Here is a 24,878-nt window from a genome sequence, read left to right on the forward strand (position 1 = left end):
TTGAAAATGATCCAAAAGATGTTTGATGTTGAACATGATGTCCCAGATCTACAAGATCCTCCAGATTCTTAAGTATGTTTGTGTTTTTGTAGATCTACATTTTTTGTGTTTTGTAGATATCCAACTTTTTTGTAATTTTCAGATTTTCAATTTTTTTGTGTTCCAGATCTAAAAGGTCCTCCAGATTTGCAATTTTTTGTGTTTTGTAGATCTTCATTTTTTTGTGTTTTGTAGATCTGCAACCTTTTTTTATTTATTTTTTTGTTTAAGAAGATGAATGTTATTAAGTTCTTGTTTTCTGGATATGTTGTTACACTTTTTTAGATTGTTGTAAAAATAAAGTGTGTTGTTATATTTTTTTTCCAGATTATTGTTCTTTGGTTATGTTACACTTTTTGTGTAACATCTTTTTGTAACCCAACATAGCTGGGTTTTAGTAATGTAAAAATTTTAATATGTTTTGTTAGTTACATATTTAAAAATTCTAAAAAAACATAAACAGATGATATATGTAACACCTTTTTTGCTTTTTATTATTGATTTTATCAATTTTTTTGTGTAAAATTTGTTTCAGATCTGGATCATAATAATGTAGTAGAAAATAAATTGTTCTTTGGTTATGTTACACTTTTTTTGCGTAACATCTTTATGTAACCCAACATAACTGGGTTTTAGTAATGTAACAGTTCTAATATGTTTTTGATTGTTAGATGAAACAAATGTGCTAGTTGACAAAAGTCAGGGCGATTCGTGTGAGTGTAACAACTGGGTGATAATAATGTAACAAAAAAAATTGTTCTTTGGTTATGTTACACTTTTTTTGTGTAACATCTCTATGTAACAACATAGCTGGGTTTTAGTGATTCTTGTGAGTGTAACAACTGGGTGATATTAATGTAACAAAAAATGAATTGTTCTTTGGTTATGTTACACTTTTTTTGTGTAACATCTTTATGTAACAACATAGCTGGGGTTTAGTAATGTAACAATTTTAATATGTTTTGTCAGTTACATATTTAAAAATTCTAAAAAAACATAAATAGATGATATTTGTAACACATTTTTTTGTAGTGTACGTATACCAAAAGTAAACAAAAAAGATCAAAATTATAGAGAGAGAGGAGAGAGGAAAGTAGACAGATTTACACTTTCTGTCATGAGAGAGAGGAAAGTTGACAGATGTTACACTTTCTGTCAGGAGAGAGAAATTGTAACATTTCCAAATATACCCTTCTTGTAGCTCTCATTAATATTATATTAAAAAGTAAAAAGGGGGCAAGACCAAAATGATCTCATCCATCAATCTGATTAATCAATGGCTATTATTGGGTTTTCAGGGTTTATTCAACTCAAGTAGGTTTTCAATTTATCCTTGCCCTATATATATATATAGGCTAATTGTAAAGAGTAAACTCACTCCAGATGAGAAAACCCAAGAAACCCACATGTGTGGCTAGGATTCAGCCACGTCACATATGCATAAAGATGAAGAGAGGGGTATTTACGTCAATTTATCCATAGCCTGAAAATGTAACAGGTCTTCCTTTTTGAGAATGATGACAACTTTTGTACATTTTCTCTCTCTAGAATTTATAAGAGCAACATTTTAAAAAAAAACCCATCAGACCTCATTCATCTCAATTAACACTACCTCTCTCCTCATTCATCTTTCTCCTCTACCAAAAAACCCACCACCACTTTGTTTAGATTAAAGAAATTCGGAACAAACCCACCACCCATGGAGAAGCTTTTTGTCACACCCCCAAAATCCACACGCGGAGTACCACCGCTTGGAGGCGTGACATGACCAGGATCAAGCCACATGACCAGGATCAAGCCACCAATCATATTGAACATATAAGTAAATAGTAAAAGTCATTCATCAATACGAAAGGTGTTTTCAAAACCTAACATAGTGAAATGTGTAGCGGAAGCAATAATGTAAAAACCCAACATAAGTATTCAGTTGAAATGTCATAAAAGTGTTTATCATAACATCCACAATCTGTGCCCACAACGACCGCGCCTCCCGTGCAAGCTCCATGATTACCTATGGTCCTGCAAGGCATGTAACAGAGAGTCAACAACTAGTTGAGCGAGTTCACAGTAAGTAAGTTCGTAATAGTAGGTCCGTTGCATCACCATGCGTTATTAACTAAGTCAATTGTATATTCATTTAGTGGGGGCTTCCCTTGTGTGTATGTACTAGACTAGAGGTAACCATAAGTGTTCTTCTCAACCCGAGAACAGTAGTACGTACAAGGTTTACGTAGGTTTTACGTAAGCGTCCTTCTCAACCCGAGGACAGTAGTACGCGGGGGTTTACATAGGTTTTACGTATGTGCCTGTCACAACCCGAGGCAGTAGTGAATATAAGTTTACGTAGGTTTTACGTAAGTGTCCTTTGCATCCTTAGGACAGTGATAAGCCCAAGTATACGTAGGTTTTACGTATGGGTCCTTCGTATCCGAGGACGATGGTAGTTAGTCTAGTAACAGTGTAAGTACAAGTAATTGTTCAATCCCATTATTCAAACCCATTCCCTACCCCGGGAATCCCATGCCTTGGTAAGAGTGTGAACTCACCTTGGTTTGCTCGGCAGATTACACGAAAAGTTACTTGAACTAAGGGTGGTCAACCACGTCCTAACAGGGTTACCATACAAGTCAGGTTTTGGTTCAAGTATTGCACATAAGCTTACACATAGCCTAACAGGTTCTCAACACGTATTGATCATGGTAAACAGTTAACAGTCAAGTACATAACGCGTTCGACTTGTGCGATTCACTTGTTGTAACCCAAACATACCCTGCCCACATAATATAGTAAAGCAGTCTAACAGCATACTCGGCCCAATAAGTAACAAGTAGATATCTTGTGCGTCCCGGTTAGACTTGTGCGACCAGATTAGTCTTGTGCGAGTGGGGTCTTAGGCTGTCCGGCCCAGCAACATCAACAGCTAACTCATTTATGTGTGGCCCAACTTATTGTGCGATCGGCACCGGCTTGTGCGATCCACAATATGTTGTGCGATCATGCATAGATAATATGTACGATGTGTTCTAATGTGTTGCACTTTAGCTTGTGCGACTGTGTTGTGCGATCCATCCCTTGTGCGATCAGGGGTGGACCTTGTGCGATCCCACAAGCTTGTGCGGTCGACTTGTGTGTTTTGGAAACTTCATGAAATCAGTTACAATTATCTTGCAAATCAATTGTTTCCTATTTTTGTGGTTATTAATCAATAGTTTCAAATCATGCCAATTCTCGATCAAATAAGAGTTTTATCACCTTAATTCTCATGAACCCTAATTAATCATGATCATGAACAACCACCTATCCAAAACCTTGAATCGCAATAACAGTTTTGATGATTCTTATTACTAGCATACACACTAGTATAACAACATAATTAATCATCCGAATACAATTCATAATAGCCAATTAATCAAATACTTGATTTGGTGAACAACAATCAATCCCTAGACTATTGATTCGATCACATCTCATCATATGTACATATATATACCGGGATCAAGCACATGGATTCAAATCATGGTTATAGTTGTAGCAACATATTTACTAGCATAAAGCCCTAATCATCACATAATATAACGATATCAAACATGACTATGAACACTAACCGGATGTGAACAAGTGAGATCAACTTTGACCGAGATGGGAACTCCGAATGGATGGACAGCTTTCGACCAAGAAAAAGAGAGGAGAAGGAGAGAGTTAGGGTTTGTAAACTTGTGTGATTAGGTAAAATGTGGAATTTATACCAACACCCTAGGTGTTGTGCGATTGATGGAGTGGGCCGAACCCTCCTAGTGGGCTGCCCTTAAGTCCGAATACAAGAGTGTAGTCCGAGTGGGCTTGTGCGATTGGTTCGTGTTGTGCGTTTTGGGCTTGTTTATTATACAAACATTCAATACACATAACATATAATCATAACATTCAATTAATAAAGTTCACGTAATTACATAACGTTGCACAAAGATAGGTTCGAAATACGAGTTGTCACACTTTTGTGCTGACATCCCCTTAATCTTCATCACCCTCACACTTCTCTACCTCATCCCACACACTTCTCTCTCTCTCTTTCTCTCTCTCTCTAGATAACCATTTTCCAGATCTAAGATCTAAAACAAAAAAAATTCTTTTTCTTATCAAAATCCTTCACAATCAACCACCAAAACTCCAGATGCTCCAAACAAAAAAGATGATCCGAATAAAAAAAGATGCTCCAGATGCTCCGGTTGAAGATGTTCCGGGAAGATGCTACCAGATCCAAAAGATGCTCCAGATCCGGTTGAAGATGTTCGAGGATGTTTCAGATGACGGTTCGATGTTGAAGATGATCCAAAAGATGTTTGATGTTGAACATGATGTTCCAGATCTATAAGATCCTCCAGATCCGTAAGTATGTTTGTGTTTTTGTAGATCTTCATTTTTTTGTGTTTTGTAGATCTTCACTTTTTTGTAATTTTTAGATTTGATTTTTTTTTGTGTTCCAGATCTAAAAGATCATCCAGATTTGCATTTTTCAGATTTGCAATTTTTTATGTTTTGTAGATCTTCATTTTTTTGTGTTTTGTAGATTTGCAACTTTTTTTTATTTTCTTGTTTAAGAAGATTAATGTTATTAAGTTCTTGCGTTCTGGATATGTTGTTTTTTTATTATTGATTTTATGGTTGAATCTAAAAAAATCTAGTGTTGTTGGATGTAACAATTCTTTGCATCTTAGTTACGAAATGTAACAATCAAAGAAAAAAATGCATTTTACATTTTTTCGTGTTACATAAATAATGTATGTTACTGAAAATAAAGTGCATTGTTACACTTTTTTGTGTTACATAAATAATACCAGTTACGTTGTTTTGTGTTACATAAATAATGCCTGTTACATTTTTGTAACAATCAAAGCAAAAATTCCTATTACATTTTTTTTGTGTTACATAAAAAATGTAACAATCAAAGAAAACATGCATGTTACATTTTTTTGTGTTACATAAAAAATGTAACAATCAAAGAAAAAATGCATGTTACATTTCTATGTAACATTTGATCATAGAAAAATTATATGTTACGTTTCTATGTAAAACATGTAACAAAACCAAAAAAAATATGTTACAAAAATATATTGTCATATACACATGTAACAAAACCAAAAAAAAAAAAAAATATACGAGCAAAAAAGAATATTGAAAAGTAGTTGGTGTATCATATTTGGAGAAAAAAGAAGTGTAATGATGAATATTGATGTGAAGGTTTCTTACAACATGCAGACTTTTGTCTGATTGTAAGAGAAATTATGTTAATGTTCCGATATTACCCTTCAGTACATGAAATATATTAAAAAATTGAGACAAAAGGACACAAAAGCATCTGATGGGCAAAAGTGAATCCTAGCCATCCATCAAGTATGATCAATGGTTGTTATTGGGTTTTCAGAGTTTATTCAACTCAAGTGGGTTTTTAATTTATCCTTGCCCTATATATATATATATATATATATATATATATATATATATATATATATATATAGGAGGCTGTTAGAATGAGAACCACCTCAAGTTGTAAGAACCACGAGAACTACTTGATCCGGGGCGGGGTGGACCAATTTTTTTTTCTAAAAACGTAGATGCATGTATTATAAACACATTCGTAAAAAAAAATTTTAAAAAAATGTCGTGCGTGTAGTTTTTTACACCACAAGTTTGTGGTTTACGAAACAAACTTGTGGTGTAAAAAACTACACGCACGACATTTTTTTTAAATTTTTTTTACGAATGTGTTTATAATACATGCATCTACGTTTTTGAAAAAAAATTTGGTCCACCTCGCCCCGTACGGTGTGGTTCTCGCGGTTCTTACAACTCGAGGTGGTTCTCACTCTAGCGGTCCCCTATATATATATATATATATATATATATATATATATATATATATATATATATACGAGAAGGATCATTTAGGAACCATCCTTTATTGCGAGAACCACGAGAACCAATGTGAACACAAGCAAAAATATCTAAAAATAGCTAAAAAAACATACAATTTATTTTTAATATTTTTTAACGAAAAATTGCTGGATTTCGTTATTAAAAGAAATTTTAAGAAAATATTTTTGCCTACTAAAAGTAGCGATTTTTCATTAAAAATTATTAAAAAAAATTGTGTGTTTTTTAGATTTTTTTAGGTTTTTAGTTTTTTGGGGGTTTAGTTTTTAGCATTTAGCTTGGGTGGGGGTAGGTGGGGGGGGGGTTAGGTTTTTAGGTTATTTTATTGTGTTCACATTGGTTCTCACGGTTTTCACAATAAAGGTGGTTCTCGCATAGACCCTACCTTACATATATATATATATATATATATATATATATATATATATATATATATATATATATATATATATATATATATATAGGGGTCCGCTAAAATGAGAACCACCTCGAGTTGTAAGAACCGTGAGAACTACACCGTACGGGGCGAGATGGACCAAATTTTTTTTTTCACAAACGTAGATGCCTGTATTATAAACACATTTGTAAAAAAAAATTCAAAAAAAATAAGTTTTTGAGCACCACAAGTGTATGTTTACGGGTACCGTAAATTTTCCGGTTGGATTTACGGTACCCGTAAACACAAACTTGTGGTGCTCTAAACTACACACACGACATTTTTTTTTTGAATTTTTTTACAAATGTGTTTATAATACACACATCTACGTTTATGAAAAAAAATTTTGGTCCACCTCGCCCCGTACGGTGTAGTTCTCACGGTTCTTACAACTCGAGTTGGTTCTCATTTTAGCGGTCCCCTATATACATATATATATATATATATATATATATATATATATATATATATATATATATATATATATATATATATATATATATATATATAGGGAGAAGATCATGCGAGAACCACCTCTTATTGTGAGAACCAATGTGAACACACCAAAAATGCCTAAAAATAGCTAAAAATTACACAAAAAATGTTTTTTTAATATTTTTTATATAAAAATCGCTACTTTTCGAAGCAAAAAAAAAACTTTTTTTTTAATTTTTTTTTTAAAATAAATTTTTTTTGCCATTAAAAGTAGCGATTTGAGCATAAAAAATATTAAAAAAATTTAGATTTTTTTTTTTATTTTTTTAGATTTTTTTAGGTTTTTTGGGGGTTTAGTTTTTAGCATTTTAGCTTGGGGGTGGGGGGGGGGTTAGGTTTTTTTTAGGTTTTTTGGAGGTTTTAGTTTTTAGCATTTAGCTTTGGGGGGGGGGGGTGTTAGGTTTTTTTTTTTTTTGGGGGGGGGGGGGGGGTGGGGGGGTTAGGTTTTGGGGGGGGGGGGGTGGGGGTTAGGTTTTTTTTAGCTATTTTAGGTTGTGTTCACATTGGTTCTCAAGATTCTCACAATAAGGGCGGTTCTCGCATGAGCCCCTCCCTATATATATATATATATATATATATATATATATATATATATATATATATATATATATATATATATATATATATATATAGTGTACAAAGTGTCTAAACTGTGAGAAGTGTAAGAAGTGTTTTAAACCATTAGATCTTTGATCTAATGGTTGAGACAATAGGGACCAAATTATAAATTGTGTTTTAATTATTTGGACTGATTTGAAAATTATAGGGATAATAGTGTCTTTGTATATGTTTCAAATTAGGTAACATCTCCTAAATTCTAGCGATTCACTCCCAAATTCTAGCGACTTAATTTTAAACTTATTCTAAAATCCGGACATTCTAAAAAAAATCCAGAAATATGTAACTACTACAAGAAATATATAAGACTATACATCCATCATATAATATTATATAACACCAAAAAACACTATATAACACCATATAATAACTATGTAACACTATATAAAAATATATAGCACTATACAGTTCTGAATGGTGGTTGCAGTGTTATATATAATGTTATAGTGTTATATAGAGTTATAAAAGGGTTATATGGTGTTATATGCTATTCGTAGTGTTTTATTGAGATTTGTAGTGTTATATAAAAACCTTCATTCTGCATCCATCACTATATAACACTCTATAAATTTTCATTCTGCGATCTTCAGAATTAATAATTGATGAACGAGATGACACAAATTCGTAGATTAATTGTTAATTCGCATTCCTATAATTAAGGGTGGCGGTTATGGAAGGTTAACAATTAATTAAATCAATAAGAAAATTACGTGTTTACCCTTTTGAATTAATTTAGATTGAGGACACATCTCATCTCCACAATATTTCACTTCTCACACTTTTGAATTAATGTACAAGATCTTCAATATATATATATATATATATATATATATATATATATATATATATAGGGTCGGGATTTAGAGAAAACGGTAGAAAGTGTGAGAACGGTGAGAACGCTTATCAATCGTCCGATCAAAACAATCTATGGACTAGATTGGCGCGGTGGCATTTTCGTAAATAACATCAATTTTATTACGTGGATACGCTTCAACAAGGGTAAAAGCGTCTTTTGACTACTCCAAACAAAACGCCGTACCATGAAAATAAAACACCAAAACAAAAATCACACAGCATTCTGCTAAAAACGCCATTAGATATAAAACGTCAAACTTAATTATAGTAAAATCCCGCCTAAAAAAACCGCCAAAAAAATCCTATATATATAACAACTCAGACCTTCAATTAAAAAACACAAACAAAAACCCAAACGCCATATTTAATATCTAACATTCGACTGATAAATGCCAGAAAACCCAAACATCAAATATATTGTTGTCAATAAAGTGTATCTGTATGGTGTGGACAACATTGTCAGTTATCTTTATTAACTGAGGATTAACAATGTTATCCAACACCATACAGCAACACTTTATTGATTTTAGCATGATCAAATTTACAGTTTTAAGATGGTTTATTTTGGGGCGTTCTTTTTCTCGGTAAAACGCCAAAAAAGATAACATTTTGGCTGAAAGGGTGTAAACTCAATAACATTTTGCTACATGAGATGGACAAAAATTATAGAAAAAGAGGCTGATTTCATACGAACGTCGAAACAACCAGTGAAGATGCTTCAAAAGAAGAAAACGATTGGTGACAGTGAAGATATGAAGATCAATATTATTTTGCTTAATTTTCTTTTTCAGTTAATTGTTATTTAATTAACAACGCCATATCTAATAAAAACGCCAAAAAGACAAATGTCTTACACCTTTGGCGTTTATCAAACCATCATAAAATTACTTTGGATAAGTATTATAAAAAAACTTTTTTTATGTATTCTTTTTTTATTTTCCTTTTCAGTTGATTGTTGTATAATAAAAACGTCATATATAATAAAAACGCCAAAACAGCCAAAATGCTTGTTTAAATGATATCATCCCGTTAAACGCCCCCCAAAACTCCCAAACTATAATAAAATTAGTTTGAAAAAGTATTATAAAAAACCAAAAAAAAAAAACAAACTTTAAAATGTAACTAGAAACAGTAACTTCAAATCAGAAAAACTGAAGATAGGTAAAATTTATTATATTAGAATCTAAAACGCCAAACTTGAAAGATGGGACGTGTTACAGACTTCAGAGATAAAGATTGTCAAAAACAATAACTACAAACAGTAACTGAAAAGACGTATACTTTATTATAATAACGCACCGCCTAACTTTGGCGCCAAAAAGAGATCCTATAAAATGATACATCTCAGCAACTTCCATTTGATCAAACAAAAAAAAAATAAATAAATAAATAAACAAACGCCAATACTACTAAATACCACTCACTATAAAACGCCGAAAAAACAAAGATGGCTAATATGCTTTCTTGGATATTCAATATTGTTATTTGTCAAGATTCACTGAATGAATTGTTAGCGGAGGCGAGTAACTCAAAAAGATTTTGCTGCATGAGATGGACAAAAATTCAAGAAAAAGATACTAATGCCAGTCATATGGCATTTTGTATTTTTTGTTCTTGAAGAAGGCTTGGATGAGGAGAAGAGATCAATGACACTGAAAAGTGGGATGATTATAAAAATGAAGATCAACATGAAGAAAAAGCGAAAAACCCACCCACACGTCATAGATCTATGTCCCCAAACATCCACAAAAAAGCAACTTCAACAGACGAGCAGGCAAAAAAATCAAACCGATGGGTTTGTTAAGTTTTACATAAAACGCCATCTTTTGGTGTCAGTTCTTGTACTATTAAATAACAAAGAGACTGATGACAGTGAACATTGTGAAGAGAGATCCGATTAGGATTTTTAATTTATTTTCTTTGCTTGTTTTTTTTTCTACTGTGGCTGAAATATAATCCAACAATTGTAAAATGCCAAGATAACCCAAACGCCAAAATGTTTATAAGAAATAATAGAACAATTGGCCAACTTGTTTAAAACGCCGTGAAAAACGTCATTCAAATAGATTTCCTGACCCCTAGGTTACAATGGCATACGATTTGAATAAACGTCATAAACGCCAAAATATTAATAAGATGAAACCATTAAACGCCATTAAATATTTTGGTTAACGCCAAAAATCTTAAAAACCATCAATATTAGGAAAAGCGGAACTGGAAAAGAAGAAGATAAAAGAATAAAAAAGCCCCTCCGCCCTTTTCTAAGCGGCGTGACACGTGTTAGGCCAGGAAGCGTTCTCACCGTTCTCACACTTTTGAGTATATATATGTGTAGGTTCAAATGAAAACCACTAGTTAACGCTAGAACTCGAAAACTAACTAAAAAGCCGAAAAAACATACCAATTTTTTTTTACCAATGTTTGCTAGTTTTTGTGTATAAAAAAAAACTTTTTTAAAAAAAAAATTCTTATGTAATGCACATGTACACATGCATATTATTACACATGTGCATTACAATTTTTTTTTGAAAAATAGTTTTTTTTATTTATAAAAAATAGCGATTTTTAATAAAAAATTATAAAAAAAAAGTTTTTGGTATATTTTTTAGGTTTTTTTAGTTAGTTTTCGAGTTCTCACGATAAAATGAGTTTTCACTTGAACCCTTCCCATATTATCCCCTCTGATATTTTTTAGGCCAGTGGAGGTGGTGCGTGATGGAGCAATCATCACGAGTGATAGCATGCAAACCCCCACCGCCACCTAATAATTCAACGAGTGAAGGGATTGTGTGCGTGATATATTTCACGAGTGATGGCTTGTGAGTGATAAATGGATGTAAGGGGGTGTGAGGGTTTATTGTTGGGTGTTGTGAGTGATGACCATTGCCACTAAAAAATGTTGTGAGTGATAGAAAAATTGTTGATGACATGACGGAACTTGATTTGGATGTTATGAGTGATAAGTGATGACCACCCCCACCCCCTCAGAGATTGATTAACCTTTTTAACGTTGACTGTTGTGAGGAATTTTACCCAACATATTCTATTAGGAGCTCTATATAGTTTCATGACCATTTTATTACCATTAGATATTTTGATTTATTTTTGTTAAAATATGTGATTCCTGTTAATAGCCTCAGAATTATTAGGATCTCCAATCAGGTGTTTGTATTCCATTGATTCAATCTAGTTCTGGTCAACAAACCATTGCAGAAAAGTAGAAAATTAAGAGAAAATATATATTTTCAACATAAACATGATTTTCTTTTTCCTTTGATCCTCATTTAAACAATGAATTGACAACCCAATTTTGTTAAGATCTATAGTTTTACATCAAAACTTAGAAAAAGATTAAGAAGATAAGCAACAATGTCATTCACAGGAACTTTGGATAAATGCAAAGCTTGTGATAAAACTGTTTATTTTGTAGATTTGTTGACTGCTGATGGGGTTACTTATCATAAAGCTTGCTTCAGATGCAGTCATTGCAAAGGCACTCTTTCGGTTTGTTCCATTTATTTTCTTCTTCAAATGTTTCTACTTTTGTTCTTTTTTTTTCTTATTTTCAGCGTGTATTGTAACTTTCATGCTACATAATTAATACTTCTAGGGAACTTTTTTTGTAGCATCATGTGGTTTAGAAAAATCATTTGCACACACTTCTTAATAATTTTTGGCAATTTGTACAAAAACGAATTCAAGCCATGTTTGACAAAGATTTCCAGAATTCGCGAGGTTGCAAGTGGAATTCATCAATCGAGCGAGCAAATTCGAAAGAAGACAAAAGTGTTAGAAGGAAATCTTTGTTTTAAGATACTTTGGTGGGGTGATAAATTCGCTACAACAATTTTGCCTTCTTATGAATTCGTTTTCCAAGCAAGCGAAATTGATGAAAGGGCTTACCACCTCGGCGTTAGTTGTAATCTTTTTCAGACATGGCTTGAACCCGCTTGTGCAGGAGCGAACTGGCTAGATGTACAATGGTTGTAAAAAAAACCACCTAGATGTGCATGTGGTTTCCCAAAACCGACTAATTCTATGAAAAAAAAGTACACTTCTAGGGAATTTTCCCTCTAAATAAGCTTTTAATTTCAACGGTAAATTGTACGTCGCAAAGAAAAAGAAAATTTGTTATGAAGTTTATGGAAGAGAAAGTAAACAAACTATCGAAAATCAACTCATATTATTGTTTATTTGTTTATTATTAACATTCATACATAGTATTTTTCAAAATCTAACAATTTGACATAGGTTGTTATGGATCATGAGATCAAAAGTATCTTAAGTGTCGGTTTTTTTTCTCGCAATTAATGAATCAGTGTTAAATAACACACCTGATTTGATGTTCAAAAGTTAAATAAAAATCAAGTTTTTTTATGTATACCATTATCTTGTAGATGGTCAATTACTCATCCATGGATGGAGTTCTTTACTGCAAGCCTCACTTTGAACAACTCTTCAAGGAATCTGGGAACTTCAGCAAGAATTTCCAAACATCATGTAAGATCTTTTTATTGTACATACATATATAAATGTAAGTATGTGGATATATACTTCTTCGAAAAACATGTAATCTTTTATTGGAATACTTTTATCATAATTATTTTTTTGATTTTCCATTTTATATCTGATTTTTGCAGCGAAACCAGATAGAGATAACACGGTATGTTAATCACATAATTCTATCTTTTTAATTAGCAAAATCTATTAAATTCTAAATATTTTTATGATTAAAATGAGCATTTGGAATGAAAATATTGCTGCAGTCAAAAGCTCCAAACAAACTTTCATCTATGTTCTCTGGCACTCAAGACAAATGTAGACAATGTAACAAAACTGTCTACCCCCTAGAAAAGGTTAGTAACTACAATGCTTAGTATTATTCGATTAAAGAACATGTTCTCGTCACCAGGGCAGAACCAAGGGGTCAGAAGGGTTCGTTGACCCCAATTATTACCGGAATTTAAAAAAAAATCCAAGGTTTTTTTTAACAAAAATATGAGTTGAACACTCTGGTTGTAGTCCGCATAGAAGAGAACTACCCCGATAAAGAAGTTCTGGTTCCATGTCATATAAGTAAAACTCTTTGAACATTTATAGGTGACAATGGAAGGCGAACCATATCACAAGTTATGCTTCAAATGTGCTCATGGAGGCTGCCCTCTTACACACTCATCATATGCTGCCCTTGATGGTGTTCTTTACTGCAAACACCATTTTGCTCAACTCTTCATGGAGAAAGGAAATTATAGTCATGTCCTCGAGGCCGCCAATAGAAAGAGTAATGCAAAGCCGGAGGACGTTGCACCTGAGGCACCACCGCATGAGGAGGAAGATGGCGGAGATGGAGACGGAGATAGAGAGGAAGGAACTGGAGAGGGAGCAGAAGATGATAGCCAACCAGAACCACCACAGGAAGAGGAGCAATCCTAAATCACAACCGGAGGACGAGCAATCACCAGTCATAAATATATTCATATACTTTATATATACTCACAAATCTTGGTTTCTTTTATAATGTATCTTTGTCAAGCAAGCCGTTTTTTATCTCTTTACTGGACCATTGAAAGTACGAGTTTTCAGTGGTTTTACATTCATTTTTTTCCTTTATTTTCAAAGTTAATGATGATATATTATGTGTAAACTTTTAAAGTTCAAATATAATTCAAGTAACAATCTTGAGGATATGTATAATAGGTGTGAATTATCAGAAGTTTTTGTTATCAAAATTTCTTGAATAAAATGTATGTTTCATTTTGTCCCTTGTGGAGTTAAATTTCCTCTACAAAAAGACCAGGTACACTATAAAAGTCAACTATTAGTCTAAAAGAAAGCATAACTAAAATTGTTTTTAATGTCCACTAAAAATTCCACTCCTTGTGAATTTTGCTAATAAATCATAAATGGGAAGCTCCATGTGCATAAAAAGAAATAAAGGTAAAGAGGTTGTTGGGTTGTACGAGGAAAACGCTTGTTTATGTATAGAAAAGAAAACGTGAAGATCCTAAACCGCATCTGTTTGGGTCGGTATTCAGCGAGCCCTTATTGGGCCTTTTAACATGATAAGAGAGACGAGATAGTGGGCCTTTTATCAGGCCTTCATGGCTGCAAGGAATTGTTATTTGATGAGAATACGTATTTTGAGCAGAAGAATATTTGATATATAGATACGAATGAGAACAGAAGGGAAATACGATATATAGAGTATTAGAAGGCGATATCAAAAGAGGGAGAAGCGGATTGGTTCAAGATTGAAGGCCGCGATTCAAGATTCGTGTCAGGGTTTTTCTTGGTTTTCGATAGGAACATGTTTTGCTATTTATCTCAGACTTGTTTATTGTTTGTCACTATGATTCTTGGCTAGTTTATTTATCTACCCAGATTTCTGATGAATATTTGTGTTAATCGGTAATTTGTCGGCTTTTGGTAATTTAATTGATGGTTTATATTAAAGTAAAAGATTTAATTATATTTAACTAGATGTGTGTGCGTACTTTACTTTAATTTATTATCATTCAATCGTTCCTTGTATGTCTTTGTGAATGTATTTCATGTACAGATGCATGTTAGGTTACCTACTTTGTGTTCGATACCGGTACCGATATTAGTTTTTATTGTTTTCTATTGACATAAGGTTTTTTCTTTGGATTATTATAGTAAAGGCCAATACCGTAACTAACTGAAATAAGACCGATCGAATTTTCGCCACGAAGCGCGAGGAAAAATCACTAGTTATTGTTACAGGGTCCTAATAATCTCACACCCCAAAATCTTAATTTCACACCCTGTATACGGGTCGCATAACGTTACACGGCCCGTATAGAATAATTTGACAGGAAAAATATTGGGTCGTATAATGTTATACGGCTGATATAATGTTGTACGACTCGTATACATAGAGAAAATATTAGGTCGTATAAAATTATATGGGTCGTATAGCATTATATAAGGTTTGAGTCGTATAACATTATATGGGTCATATAATATTATACGGCCTGTGTACATCGAAAAAAAAGCATTCTCTAACATTTTTTTTAGGAGAGAGAAAGGGTGAGGTGTAGGAAAGATATGTGAGGTGGAGGTTAGAGCTTGGGTATATTTGTTCTTGAATAAAAACACCTAAAAACAATATTGTGATTGTCGAAGCTTGTTTCGACCGAGTGGTCGAAAACGTATATACCAAAAATTTCTATAAAACCGAGAGATCGAAAACATATATAACAAATGAAAATTTCGGGGTCCCCCCCCCCCCCCCCCTCATAGCTTCGCCCCTGACTTGATGCACTTGTTATGTGACTCAAATTACATCTTCAAAGTATAAAACTTGAATTAAATTAACCCCCTTACATGCACACTTAGGAGGCTGACTTTGAAGAAAATATCTAAAAGTAATGAGAGTAACCATATTTTTTAAAGTCAGAATAGTGATCCAAAGTTACAAGCCAATAAAGATAAGTACAAGAAGATGTGATCAATGTTTCAAGTGTTGATTTTTCCAATATTCATCTTCCCACATTTCGACTTGTTTTATCGCTCTTGTTCTGTTGTCTATGATAGCTTTAATAGTTGTGGGATCATATGGCGGAGGCATAGTACATGGGGTCGCGCTTGTAGGGTACCGCACGAGTGAATCCTCCATGAACCTCCTCCACTTTCCATCTGCAAAGCATACCATTGACTCTGAACATAGCTCAACTGCATTTGGAGGGAGGGTAGGTTTGAACTTCAAAAGCTTAGCATATTCGGTCAGTAGATGTAACATGTAGTCATAAACGTACTCCATCTTCATGTCCTCTTGAATGAACCGGCTTGACGCCTCACCAATCTCTTGTGCCTAGTGGATTCAAGTGATTAAGGCATCATTGAAACAAAATAAATGCTTCTGGTTGTAAGTGCACGTAAGTACTAAAAGACACTTAAAATTATCATATTTGTTATAAGGACCAAACTACCCTTAACAAAAAAATGAGTAAATTGCCAAAATCGTCCCTGGAGTTTGGGTATGTTTGTCATTTTCATCTAAAATAACTTTTTTATATCATATATTCCTTCATTTTTGAGATTTTTTGCCATTTTCATCCAAACATCTAATTTTTTGCCAAAATCGTCCCTGGGATTTGGGATTTTTTGTCATTTTCATCCAAATGTTTGATAGAAAAAATAAAGCAAATTAGATGTTTGGATGAAAATGGCAAAAAACCCCAAAAGTGAAGGACTACATTGTACAAAAAAGTTGTTTTGGATGAAAATGACACACATGCCCAAAATTTCATTTACGACCAAAGTTAGTTGCTTGATTTTTTTTCTATATTTCGTCAATAAATTTTAACTAAAAGTAAGTTGTACAGAAAATAAAGGAGTATATTTTTTGTCATTTACCATGGATCACGAAAACAGCCAATCAAACCAACTTTAGCGACCAAAATTTCATTTACGACCAAAGTTAGCGACTGGAGTTTCCTCTCTACATCAGCAACTAGCGTTGCGACCAGTGTGTTTTGCGAGCAAAATCACAACTTGATACTATTTGTCGAAAATTTCGACCGCTTTTGTAGAATAGCAGTGAATATTACCTTGGAAGTGTGATTATTGCCCCACTCGATGGCAAATTTAAGAGATTTACACATGTCAGTGGACCGAATAGGCCAGAAATGCTGGAGCGGAGACATTCCTCTTGCGAAGAAAGTGTAGAAACGTGGGGTGATGTATAACGTAGGTGAATCACAGGCCATAATGTATTTCTCACTTACTGACCATGACCATCCTTCTATGTATATTTTATACCTGTTCATTGATCATGAAGTTTGTCAAATATTAATTTCCTGCATGTGAAGTTCTTTAACAATTTCAAAGATATATATCTACCTGTAAGTACATTGATCTTCAATATTTGAATTCTTGTATCCATGCACTGATTCATTAATCCAATCCTGTTTCATATGATTATCAAGTATTAAACTTTAGTGAACCTAATACCAGTTAATTAATTAATGGGCCACAAATCTTTTAGGGCTTGACTGCATTCCACTATTATACTAGTGTGTTAGTTATTGTACAATGGGTTTTTCTTTCGTGAGAAATGTAGGAAGCCACCAAAATGTGACACGTGAGGGATATATATAATTATGTATGAGGGTTAACTAATCACGTCATATCATATACCAGGTTATATAACACATGCCAGATTATATAATCATGTACTACCCGATTATATGCCGTTCATAAAAAAACATAACATGTTAACTAATCACGTACCAACTTACATAATTACGTAGCATTTTAATAAAATAAGAAAAAACCTATAATAATACTATACTGTTATTAAAGATGATAAAATTCTCTAAGATTTGATTTGAATCTTTTCACCGCTTGATTCAAAACTTAAAAAAAGAAATTTCTACATGATCATCTCCTTTATATAGAATTATTGCTTCCAACCTAGAGGTTCCGGTACTGTCACAAATGATTTGAGCAAGTTTGAAACCAATTGACCTATAGTTTTATTATTTGAAGAGATAAGGTATATGGAGGTCACCCAAATTACTAAACCTCTTTTATTAAAAACCCTTGTATATCAAAACTACATTACATGTGACCCTTTTTGTTTATACAAAACAACATAAAAAAACGGATAACTAGATGTTTAGATCTATAATTAAAGTACAGTGTTGTTATAGGTTTATTTTCTTACTTAACATTGCATTTGTATGGAAAGTACAAAAGCAAATAATTATCTTTTTTAATCTGGTGGAATTTTATTAGATAAACTACCAAGATACTGGCTCAAATTTACATAATGAACACAAAGTCATTTAGGTCGTGCTGAAATAAAAAGCCTTTTTACACCTACTCAAGTAGTTGTAGCCTAATAATACCAAGGTATGATGAAAGATGTCTAATTGCCCATGTTCAAGAAAGTTGGGCCGTTAAGGGTCCAAGTTTCATAGTGGACAAAAGGTATATAGACGTTGTTAAAGACGTAAACCTTTTAATTTATTTTAAGTCCATTAAACACAATAAACTCATAATTAATTAAGTTCATTGCTCTTTTTTTACTCATGAATACTCATGAATACTCGTTTTTTTCTACTCGCCCCGCAACTAAAAAATTTGAAGGATTCTCCAGCTTTGATTACCTGGATAAACAAGCGAGTATCCCAGTCAACATTATGAGTGTTGTTAACGTTGCACTTGACAAGGTCAGCCCTAACAGGGGAGACACTAGGGTTACCCCTCCAATAAGCGAAAGGTATTCTGTCCTTCCAGTTTACTCTCTTGTTACCTTCTTTAATATCCTTCAATGTCATTTCCCACGGCTTCAGATTTGTCTCTGGCCTATCACATGCAATATAATAATAAAGAGTTAACTGCCATTTTCGTCCCTGTGGTTTGGTCACTTTGGCCATTTCAGTCCATTTTTCAAAAATGAGTCATTTTCGTCCCCCACGTTCTGGAAAGGTGCCATTTCAGTCCAAAAATCATAACCCAGTTAAGTCAGTTAGTAAATAAGGACTGATTGTGTAAATTTGTAACATAAAGGACCATTTAAGTAAATATTAAACACCACCACCACTAGCCCTGCCACCACCACCACTCCGCTGCCACCACCACCACCGCCACCACAGCCCTGCCACCACCACCACTCCGCTGCCACCACCACCACCACCGCCACCACAGCCCTGCCACCACCACCACTCCGCTGCCACCACCACCACCGCCACCGCCACCACAGCCCTGCCACCACCACCAAAACCCTGCCACCACAGCCCTGCCACCACCACCACAGCCCTGCCACCACCGCCACCACAGCCCTGCCACCACCACCACTCCGCTGCCACCACCACTCTCACAGATCGTAAACAACTCCCCACGCTTTGTAATTGTTCAATAAGCATGCCCGACACCACGTGAAATCGGAGTTTTTATAAAAAATTCAAAGTGGAATTAATCCACAGAAGTTTGTCGATTAAGTGTCAAATTGTTGTGTTATTTAGAGTCCCTGAACCCATATGAAACTCTCACACCCTTCAAAATCCTTTACCCCTTCGAAAATACCCTCTGTTCATCGTCTGCAAGTCTCGCCGGAATACCCGTGGCCGGAGACTGTCGCCACGCCCTTGCACGCGATACCGGATCGGTTTTAATCACCCAATCGGTATGTTTATACTTGTACAATGTTTCTGCAAGTTTAATTTGAATATTATCCGGTATTGATCGAGAATTAGGCCGTTTGACTTCTGTTGACCGTTTTGGGGAAGACGATGAATATGTTGTCAGGGCTGTGGTGGTGGTGGTGGCAGGGCTGTGGTGGTGGTGGCAGGGCTGTGGTGGCGGAGTGGTGGTGGTGGCAGGGCTGTGGTGGCGGTGGTGGTGGCAGCGGAATGGTGGTGGTGGCAGGGCTAGTGGTGGTGGTGTTTAATATTTACTTAAATGGTCCTTTATGTTACAAATTTACACAATCAGTCCTTATTTACTAACTGACTTAACTGGGTTATGATTTTTGGACTGAAATGGCACCTTTCCAGTACGTGAGTGACGAAAATGGCGCATTTTTGAAAAAATGGACTGAAATGGCCAAAGTGACCAAACCACAGGAACGAAAATGGCAGTTAACTCAATAATAAAAGTTAAAAATTAAAAAAAAAAACAATTATTTATCACTCAAAAATTTACACAAACCTGAATATGTTGTCAGACATGTAAATCTGAATTTCTTTCTATTTTATTATTCGTTGAATATCAATACTTTTAAATTACAAATTAAAACTAAAATACAAATGTATATAAAATAGTTAAACACCTTGGGAGGAGGGTGAGGTCTTGGGTTCAAGTCCTACAGATGTAAAGAATTAAAAGAAATTTGCCATTTAAAAAAAACATATATAAAAAATGGTTACGTCTAAATTGTAAAAGTTGATGTTAATTTCTCTTTATGCTTTTAAATTTTGACATAAAATACTCGATTCAGTTATGACATTAAAAACACTTTGATAAAATATAAAAAAGGTTAAACGGGTAAACATGAGCCTAACCTGTTTAGTTAAATGTTTACAGGTTCAACTCGGCCCTGCCTATTTAGACTAAAATGAAAGCCACAACTCTCGTGCTAGGTTCATATTATGATTTCATTTTGCGTCATAAATTCAGATTCACACCTTATGTTGATGTTATGGGTTAAATAGGTTTACATGTCAAAAGTTAGATCATAACCTTAAATTATAATTTTGAAATTTGATAGTGGTTTCTCTCTTTCAATAACTTGATCACATACTCAGATGAATAGATATGTCAAAAGTAATAGAGAGATTAGATCAAAGTTGCATACCATCCCCAAAAGGACCAATCGGGTGAGACAATATCCAAGCTCCATGGATCAGAACAATACTTGAACAAAGGTGGAGGCCCAGGGTTGGGCCTCCTAAAGTACTGTTTTATGTTGAAAACCGGTCGATCATCACAATCAAACATAAGTTCTACATCAGGAATCCTACCGGGGTACAACCTTAGCAATTGTTGAAACCCCCATAGTGTGAATAAATCTCGAGTTTGAATTGATTTTCTAAAGGTTTCGACATAAGCTTTTCCATCGAGGATTATTAGTCTGAAATGAGCACTTCGTTTCGCTACCTCTACCATGTCTCTTGTGATCCCTGTCCCTCTCCAGCGTCGTAGATCTTCATGGATCCAACGAAAGTACTCGGGACATGTGTTGAATGATGAATGGTCTAGGTTGTCGTGCGTCGTTGGGTAGTTGTTGGGGCATGATAGTGTTTTATTCCATGCTAAACATTCAAGAGGGAAATCATGAACCTCTTTGGTCTGAAATTTTGGAATGGGTTGGCCTGAAAACATATACTAGATGCACAATGAGGAATAATAGTTAGATTAGTGGAAAAAAAAAACGAACAAATTGTTGTTACATAAAAGGCATTGTGATATGCAAGATGTGCATGAATATGATCATTGAACTTTGATCTCTCGACGCCTCATGTTAGAATTTTTATTTATGCAAAGCATCCATTTAAGGTGAGTAAAAAACCGATTAACCAAACCATAACAAAAAAAAAAAAAAATACCTTAACTAAATTAAACGATTCAAAATAATAACAACCGGCTCGGTATTGTTTCCTTGGAAAATCGAAAATTACAATTCGGTTTTGGTCCTCGCTCTAAAACCAAACCGGAACTATAAAATCGACTTCTTTGAATGTTTGTTATTGGATTTCTTGCCCATATTCATTATTTTGGACAAAAGTTTCATGCTCAAATTCATTAATAAATGGTTAAAAAAATAGGTCTTTTTAGGCTCAAAAAGTAGATTTTTTTTTTTTTGGGTGGCTAGCTTTTTTTAGCTTAAACATTTCCAACCCAAATATAACACCGAAAACTGGCGTATGAACAAACGGTACCCATACTAAACCGAAAACTATGAACAAACGGTACCCATACTAAACCGAAAACCAAATGGTTTTCTATAAACGAAACTTCATTTTGGTTCAGTTTGAGCCCAAAAACGACCCATACGCACCCCTAATAAGAGTCATAAGACTATCACCACCGATGATTGGTAGAGAAATACTAGTATGCTACATGACACAACCGCAACATCTTTCAGGTGAAAACACAATAATCTGGTAGTGGAAGTTACGGAGGTTCAATGGAAACTTACAAGGTTTAGCCAACACGTGACCATCATGAACATGAAACCAAGAACAAAGACCGCAACTAGAACCAACAACCTTGTTATGGCATTATTTTGATGACCGATTGATGGCCTAAACCGGTTTATGCTCTTACACTTATCCTTATACAAATCTTTCATATTTCTAAATTTAGTGAATATATCCTCACTCACTCTATATATTCACAATGTATCACGTTTAAATGGGGTTGGGGTGGGTGTATGTGTAGTGGGTATCATGTTTGTTGCATGTAAAAAGAAGCATGTCCTTGGGCTAATGATAAGGGATAACTTTAAGCACCTCATTCATTAGGACTTGTACTTTGCATTAAAATGCTATGGTACAAATATAATGTGAAGCCGTATAAGAGAACGGTTAAAGGTGATCCATCAAACTAAACAAAGTTAGAAATAAATCCTAAAAGTTACTTCTTTTGTCGAATTTTTTTCTTCTTATATGCAAAAGTTCTAATCTATCTAATTTTCCAAAGTGACATTTGAGCAAATTATAGCTACGTATACTACAAGTTATTAAAATAATGGAAAGGAACATTTACAAGATAGAATTCGAAGCATACATGGGAAAGCGGAAGTGACAACCGTCTTTGTCAGGAAGGGTAATTAATTTTGTCTTTTCTTAAGTGAACTAGTTTTCTCATTAATTTTCAAATGGCTATTACTTTTTCATACATTATTAAGATGTATTTCATTATCTTTAATTCGAACAGTTTATTCCTATAGTTTACTTACAAAAAATTACAAGATTTTGAATACTCATTACGTGATTATGTGATTTTGAATATCTAGTACCCATTACGTAATTTTTGAATACTCATTACGTGATTACACATTCAATAATAACAACTTAAATGTTTATGCTTTATTACGTGATTAAATCTCTAATATACGGCATTATGTGGTTATTATAGTTGAATTGGCTAATATAATGTATATACTTTATCCTTAATACGTGATTATACCTGAAATATTGGGTATTCCATAATCCATATGAATTATTACATATTACATGTTTTGTTTTTACGTAATCACTCAGTAAGGTTTCACATAAATACGACAATGAAATCATGTAATCACGAAATGGGTTTTCAAAATCACGTAGTCACGTAATAATACATAGTCTACTATTGTTACGTAATTACTTAGTGGGGTTTCACATAAATTACTATAATGAAATCACATAATCACGTAATGGGTATTCAAATTCACGTAGTCACATACTGGGTATTTAAAAACACGTAATGGGTATTCAAAATCCTGTAAAAAAATTAAGAAAACTATAGCAATAGGTTGTTGGAATTAAAGAGAATGAAATGCTCATTAATACGGTGTAATTTAAAAAATTATATTAACGTATGAAATGGTTATAATCATTTGAAAATCGAAGAGGGAAGGAATTCATGTGAGAAAAGACCAGAATACCATTTCTCTATTTGCTTTTTTCAATTGTTTGAACCACATATTTATCAAAATGTCATCGCTTAATTTTGAGTCATTGATCTTGGGAGATCAGTGGATGAGTTTCTCCCTCACACTTCATATGTTTTCATTATCTTGGTTTGAACATGAAAGAATGAAGAAAGTTAAAAGAGGGTGAATCGAAAAAAAATCTAGGGATATGTTTATTAGTTTATATTAGATAGGCTTATTCAATTGTTTAATTAATTATTTAAAGGGTTTTATGTAACCGGATTTATTGTGCAAGTTTATTGAATAAGTGGAAAGAGTCGTGATCTTGGTTTTTATAGCAAAAACCTGATTAAATCTGTGTGTGCATCTTATTTGTGCGAACAATTAATACAAGAGCTTGGAGGGTTTGTGAGTTGTTTTTCGAGAAAGCTAACCAAACTAACCGATTCAAACTAATGACTAACATTAAGGTTTTATTTTCTTTAAAGCTGAATACTATAGTTCAGTTTCGGTTATGTCTCGCTCCAAAACCAAACCGAACTATAAAACCAAACTTGTCTAAATGTTCGCTATTGGATTTTTGGCCTAAATTCTTGATTTTGGCCAAAAAAAAAAATCAGGCCCAAATTAATAATGGACGGTTACAAAAGAATAATCACCATTTCTAGGCTTTTCCATTATCTTGGGCCAATGTTGCTTAAACAATTTAGACCCAAATGTAAAACCAAAACTTGGCTACGCGCTAATTTTTTAGGCTCAAACATCTTAGACCCAAATGTAAAACCGAAAATTGGCTACACGCCAATTTTTTAGGCTCAAACATTTCAACCTATGTGTAAAACCAAAAACCGACTCATTGCCAAACCCATATAAAAGACCGAAATATGAATAGTTTTTTAAAACTGAAACTTCGGTTTTGGTTCAATGTTAGCCCAAAACCGACCCATAACACCCCTAATAAGAGTTGTAAGAATACTACCAATGATGATTTTTAAAAAAAGACTACATGACACGCATGCATCTCACAAGTGAAAACACAACAATTTCATAAAGTAAGTTATGGGGTTCAATGAAAACTTACAAGGTTTAGCCAACATGCGATCATCATGAACATGCAACCGAAAACAAAGACCGCAACTAGAACAAACAACGTCATTATAGCATTATTATGACGACCGATTGATGGCCTAATCCGGTTTATGCTCTTAGACTTATCTTTATACAAATCTTTCATATTTCAAAGTTAGTGAATATATTCTTACTCACTCTATATATTCACAATGAATTTCTTTTAAATGGGTTGGGGGTGGGGGTAGGGGGTATCATGTTTAAGGCCATGGAGTTACATGGGAAAGCAAGCATGCCCTTGGGCCTAAGGTGAGGGATAACTTTAAGTAT

At 33.8% G+C, this 24,878-nt stretch overlaps 2 protein-coding genes across 3 annotated transcripts; one reads left to right on the forward strand and one right to left on the reverse strand.

Annotated features, from left to right (window-relative positions):
* Positions 1-11,568: 11,568 nt before the first annotated feature.
* On the forward strand, positions 11,569-14,062 carry LOC110925656 (LIM domain-containing protein PLIM2c). The gene is made up of 5 exons (XM_022169548.2): positions 11,569-11,875; positions 12,769-12,871; positions 13,012-13,034; positions 13,138-13,227; positions 13,472-14,062. Exons 1-5 carry the CDS (start codon positions 11,741-11,743, stop codon positions 13,802-13,804), a joined length of 684 nt encoding a protein of 227 aa, XP_022025240.1. The 5' UTR covers positions 11,569-11,740; the 3' UTR covers positions 13,805-14,062.
* Positions 14,063-15,763: 1,701 nt separating this feature from the next.
* Positions 15,764-24,709, reverse strand: LOC110925680 (protein O-glucosyltransferase 3). 2 transcript variants are annotated; one of them, XM_022169564.2, is made up of 6 exons: positions 24,562-24,709; positions 20,697-21,226; positions 18,508-18,706; positions 17,237-17,301; positions 16,945-17,155; positions 15,764-16,205 (listed from the first exon to the last, which is right to left on the reverse strand). In XM_022169564.2, exons 1-6 carry the CDS (start codon positions 24,634-24,636, stop codon positions 15,843-15,845), a joined length of 1,443 nt encoding a protein of 480 aa, XP_022025256.2. In that variant the 5' UTR covers positions 24,637-24,709; the 3' UTR covers positions 15,764-15,842. The 2 variants fall into 2 exon arrangements, with proteins under 2 accessions (XP_022025256.2, XP_022025255.1); XM_022169563.1 differs by lacking the exon at positions 24,562-24,709 and adding an exon at positions 22,041-22,266.
* Positions 24,710-24,878: the final 169 nt, after the last annotated feature.

The sequence above is a fragment of the Helianthus annuus genome, chromosome 17 (assembly GCF_002127325.2).
Source record: "Helianthus annuus cultivar XRQ/B chromosome 17, HanXRQr2.0-SUNRISE, whole genome shotgun sequence".
Taxonomy (NCBI): domain Eukaryota; kingdom Viridiplantae; phylum Streptophyta; class Magnoliopsida; order Asterales; family Asteraceae; genus Helianthus; species Helianthus annuus.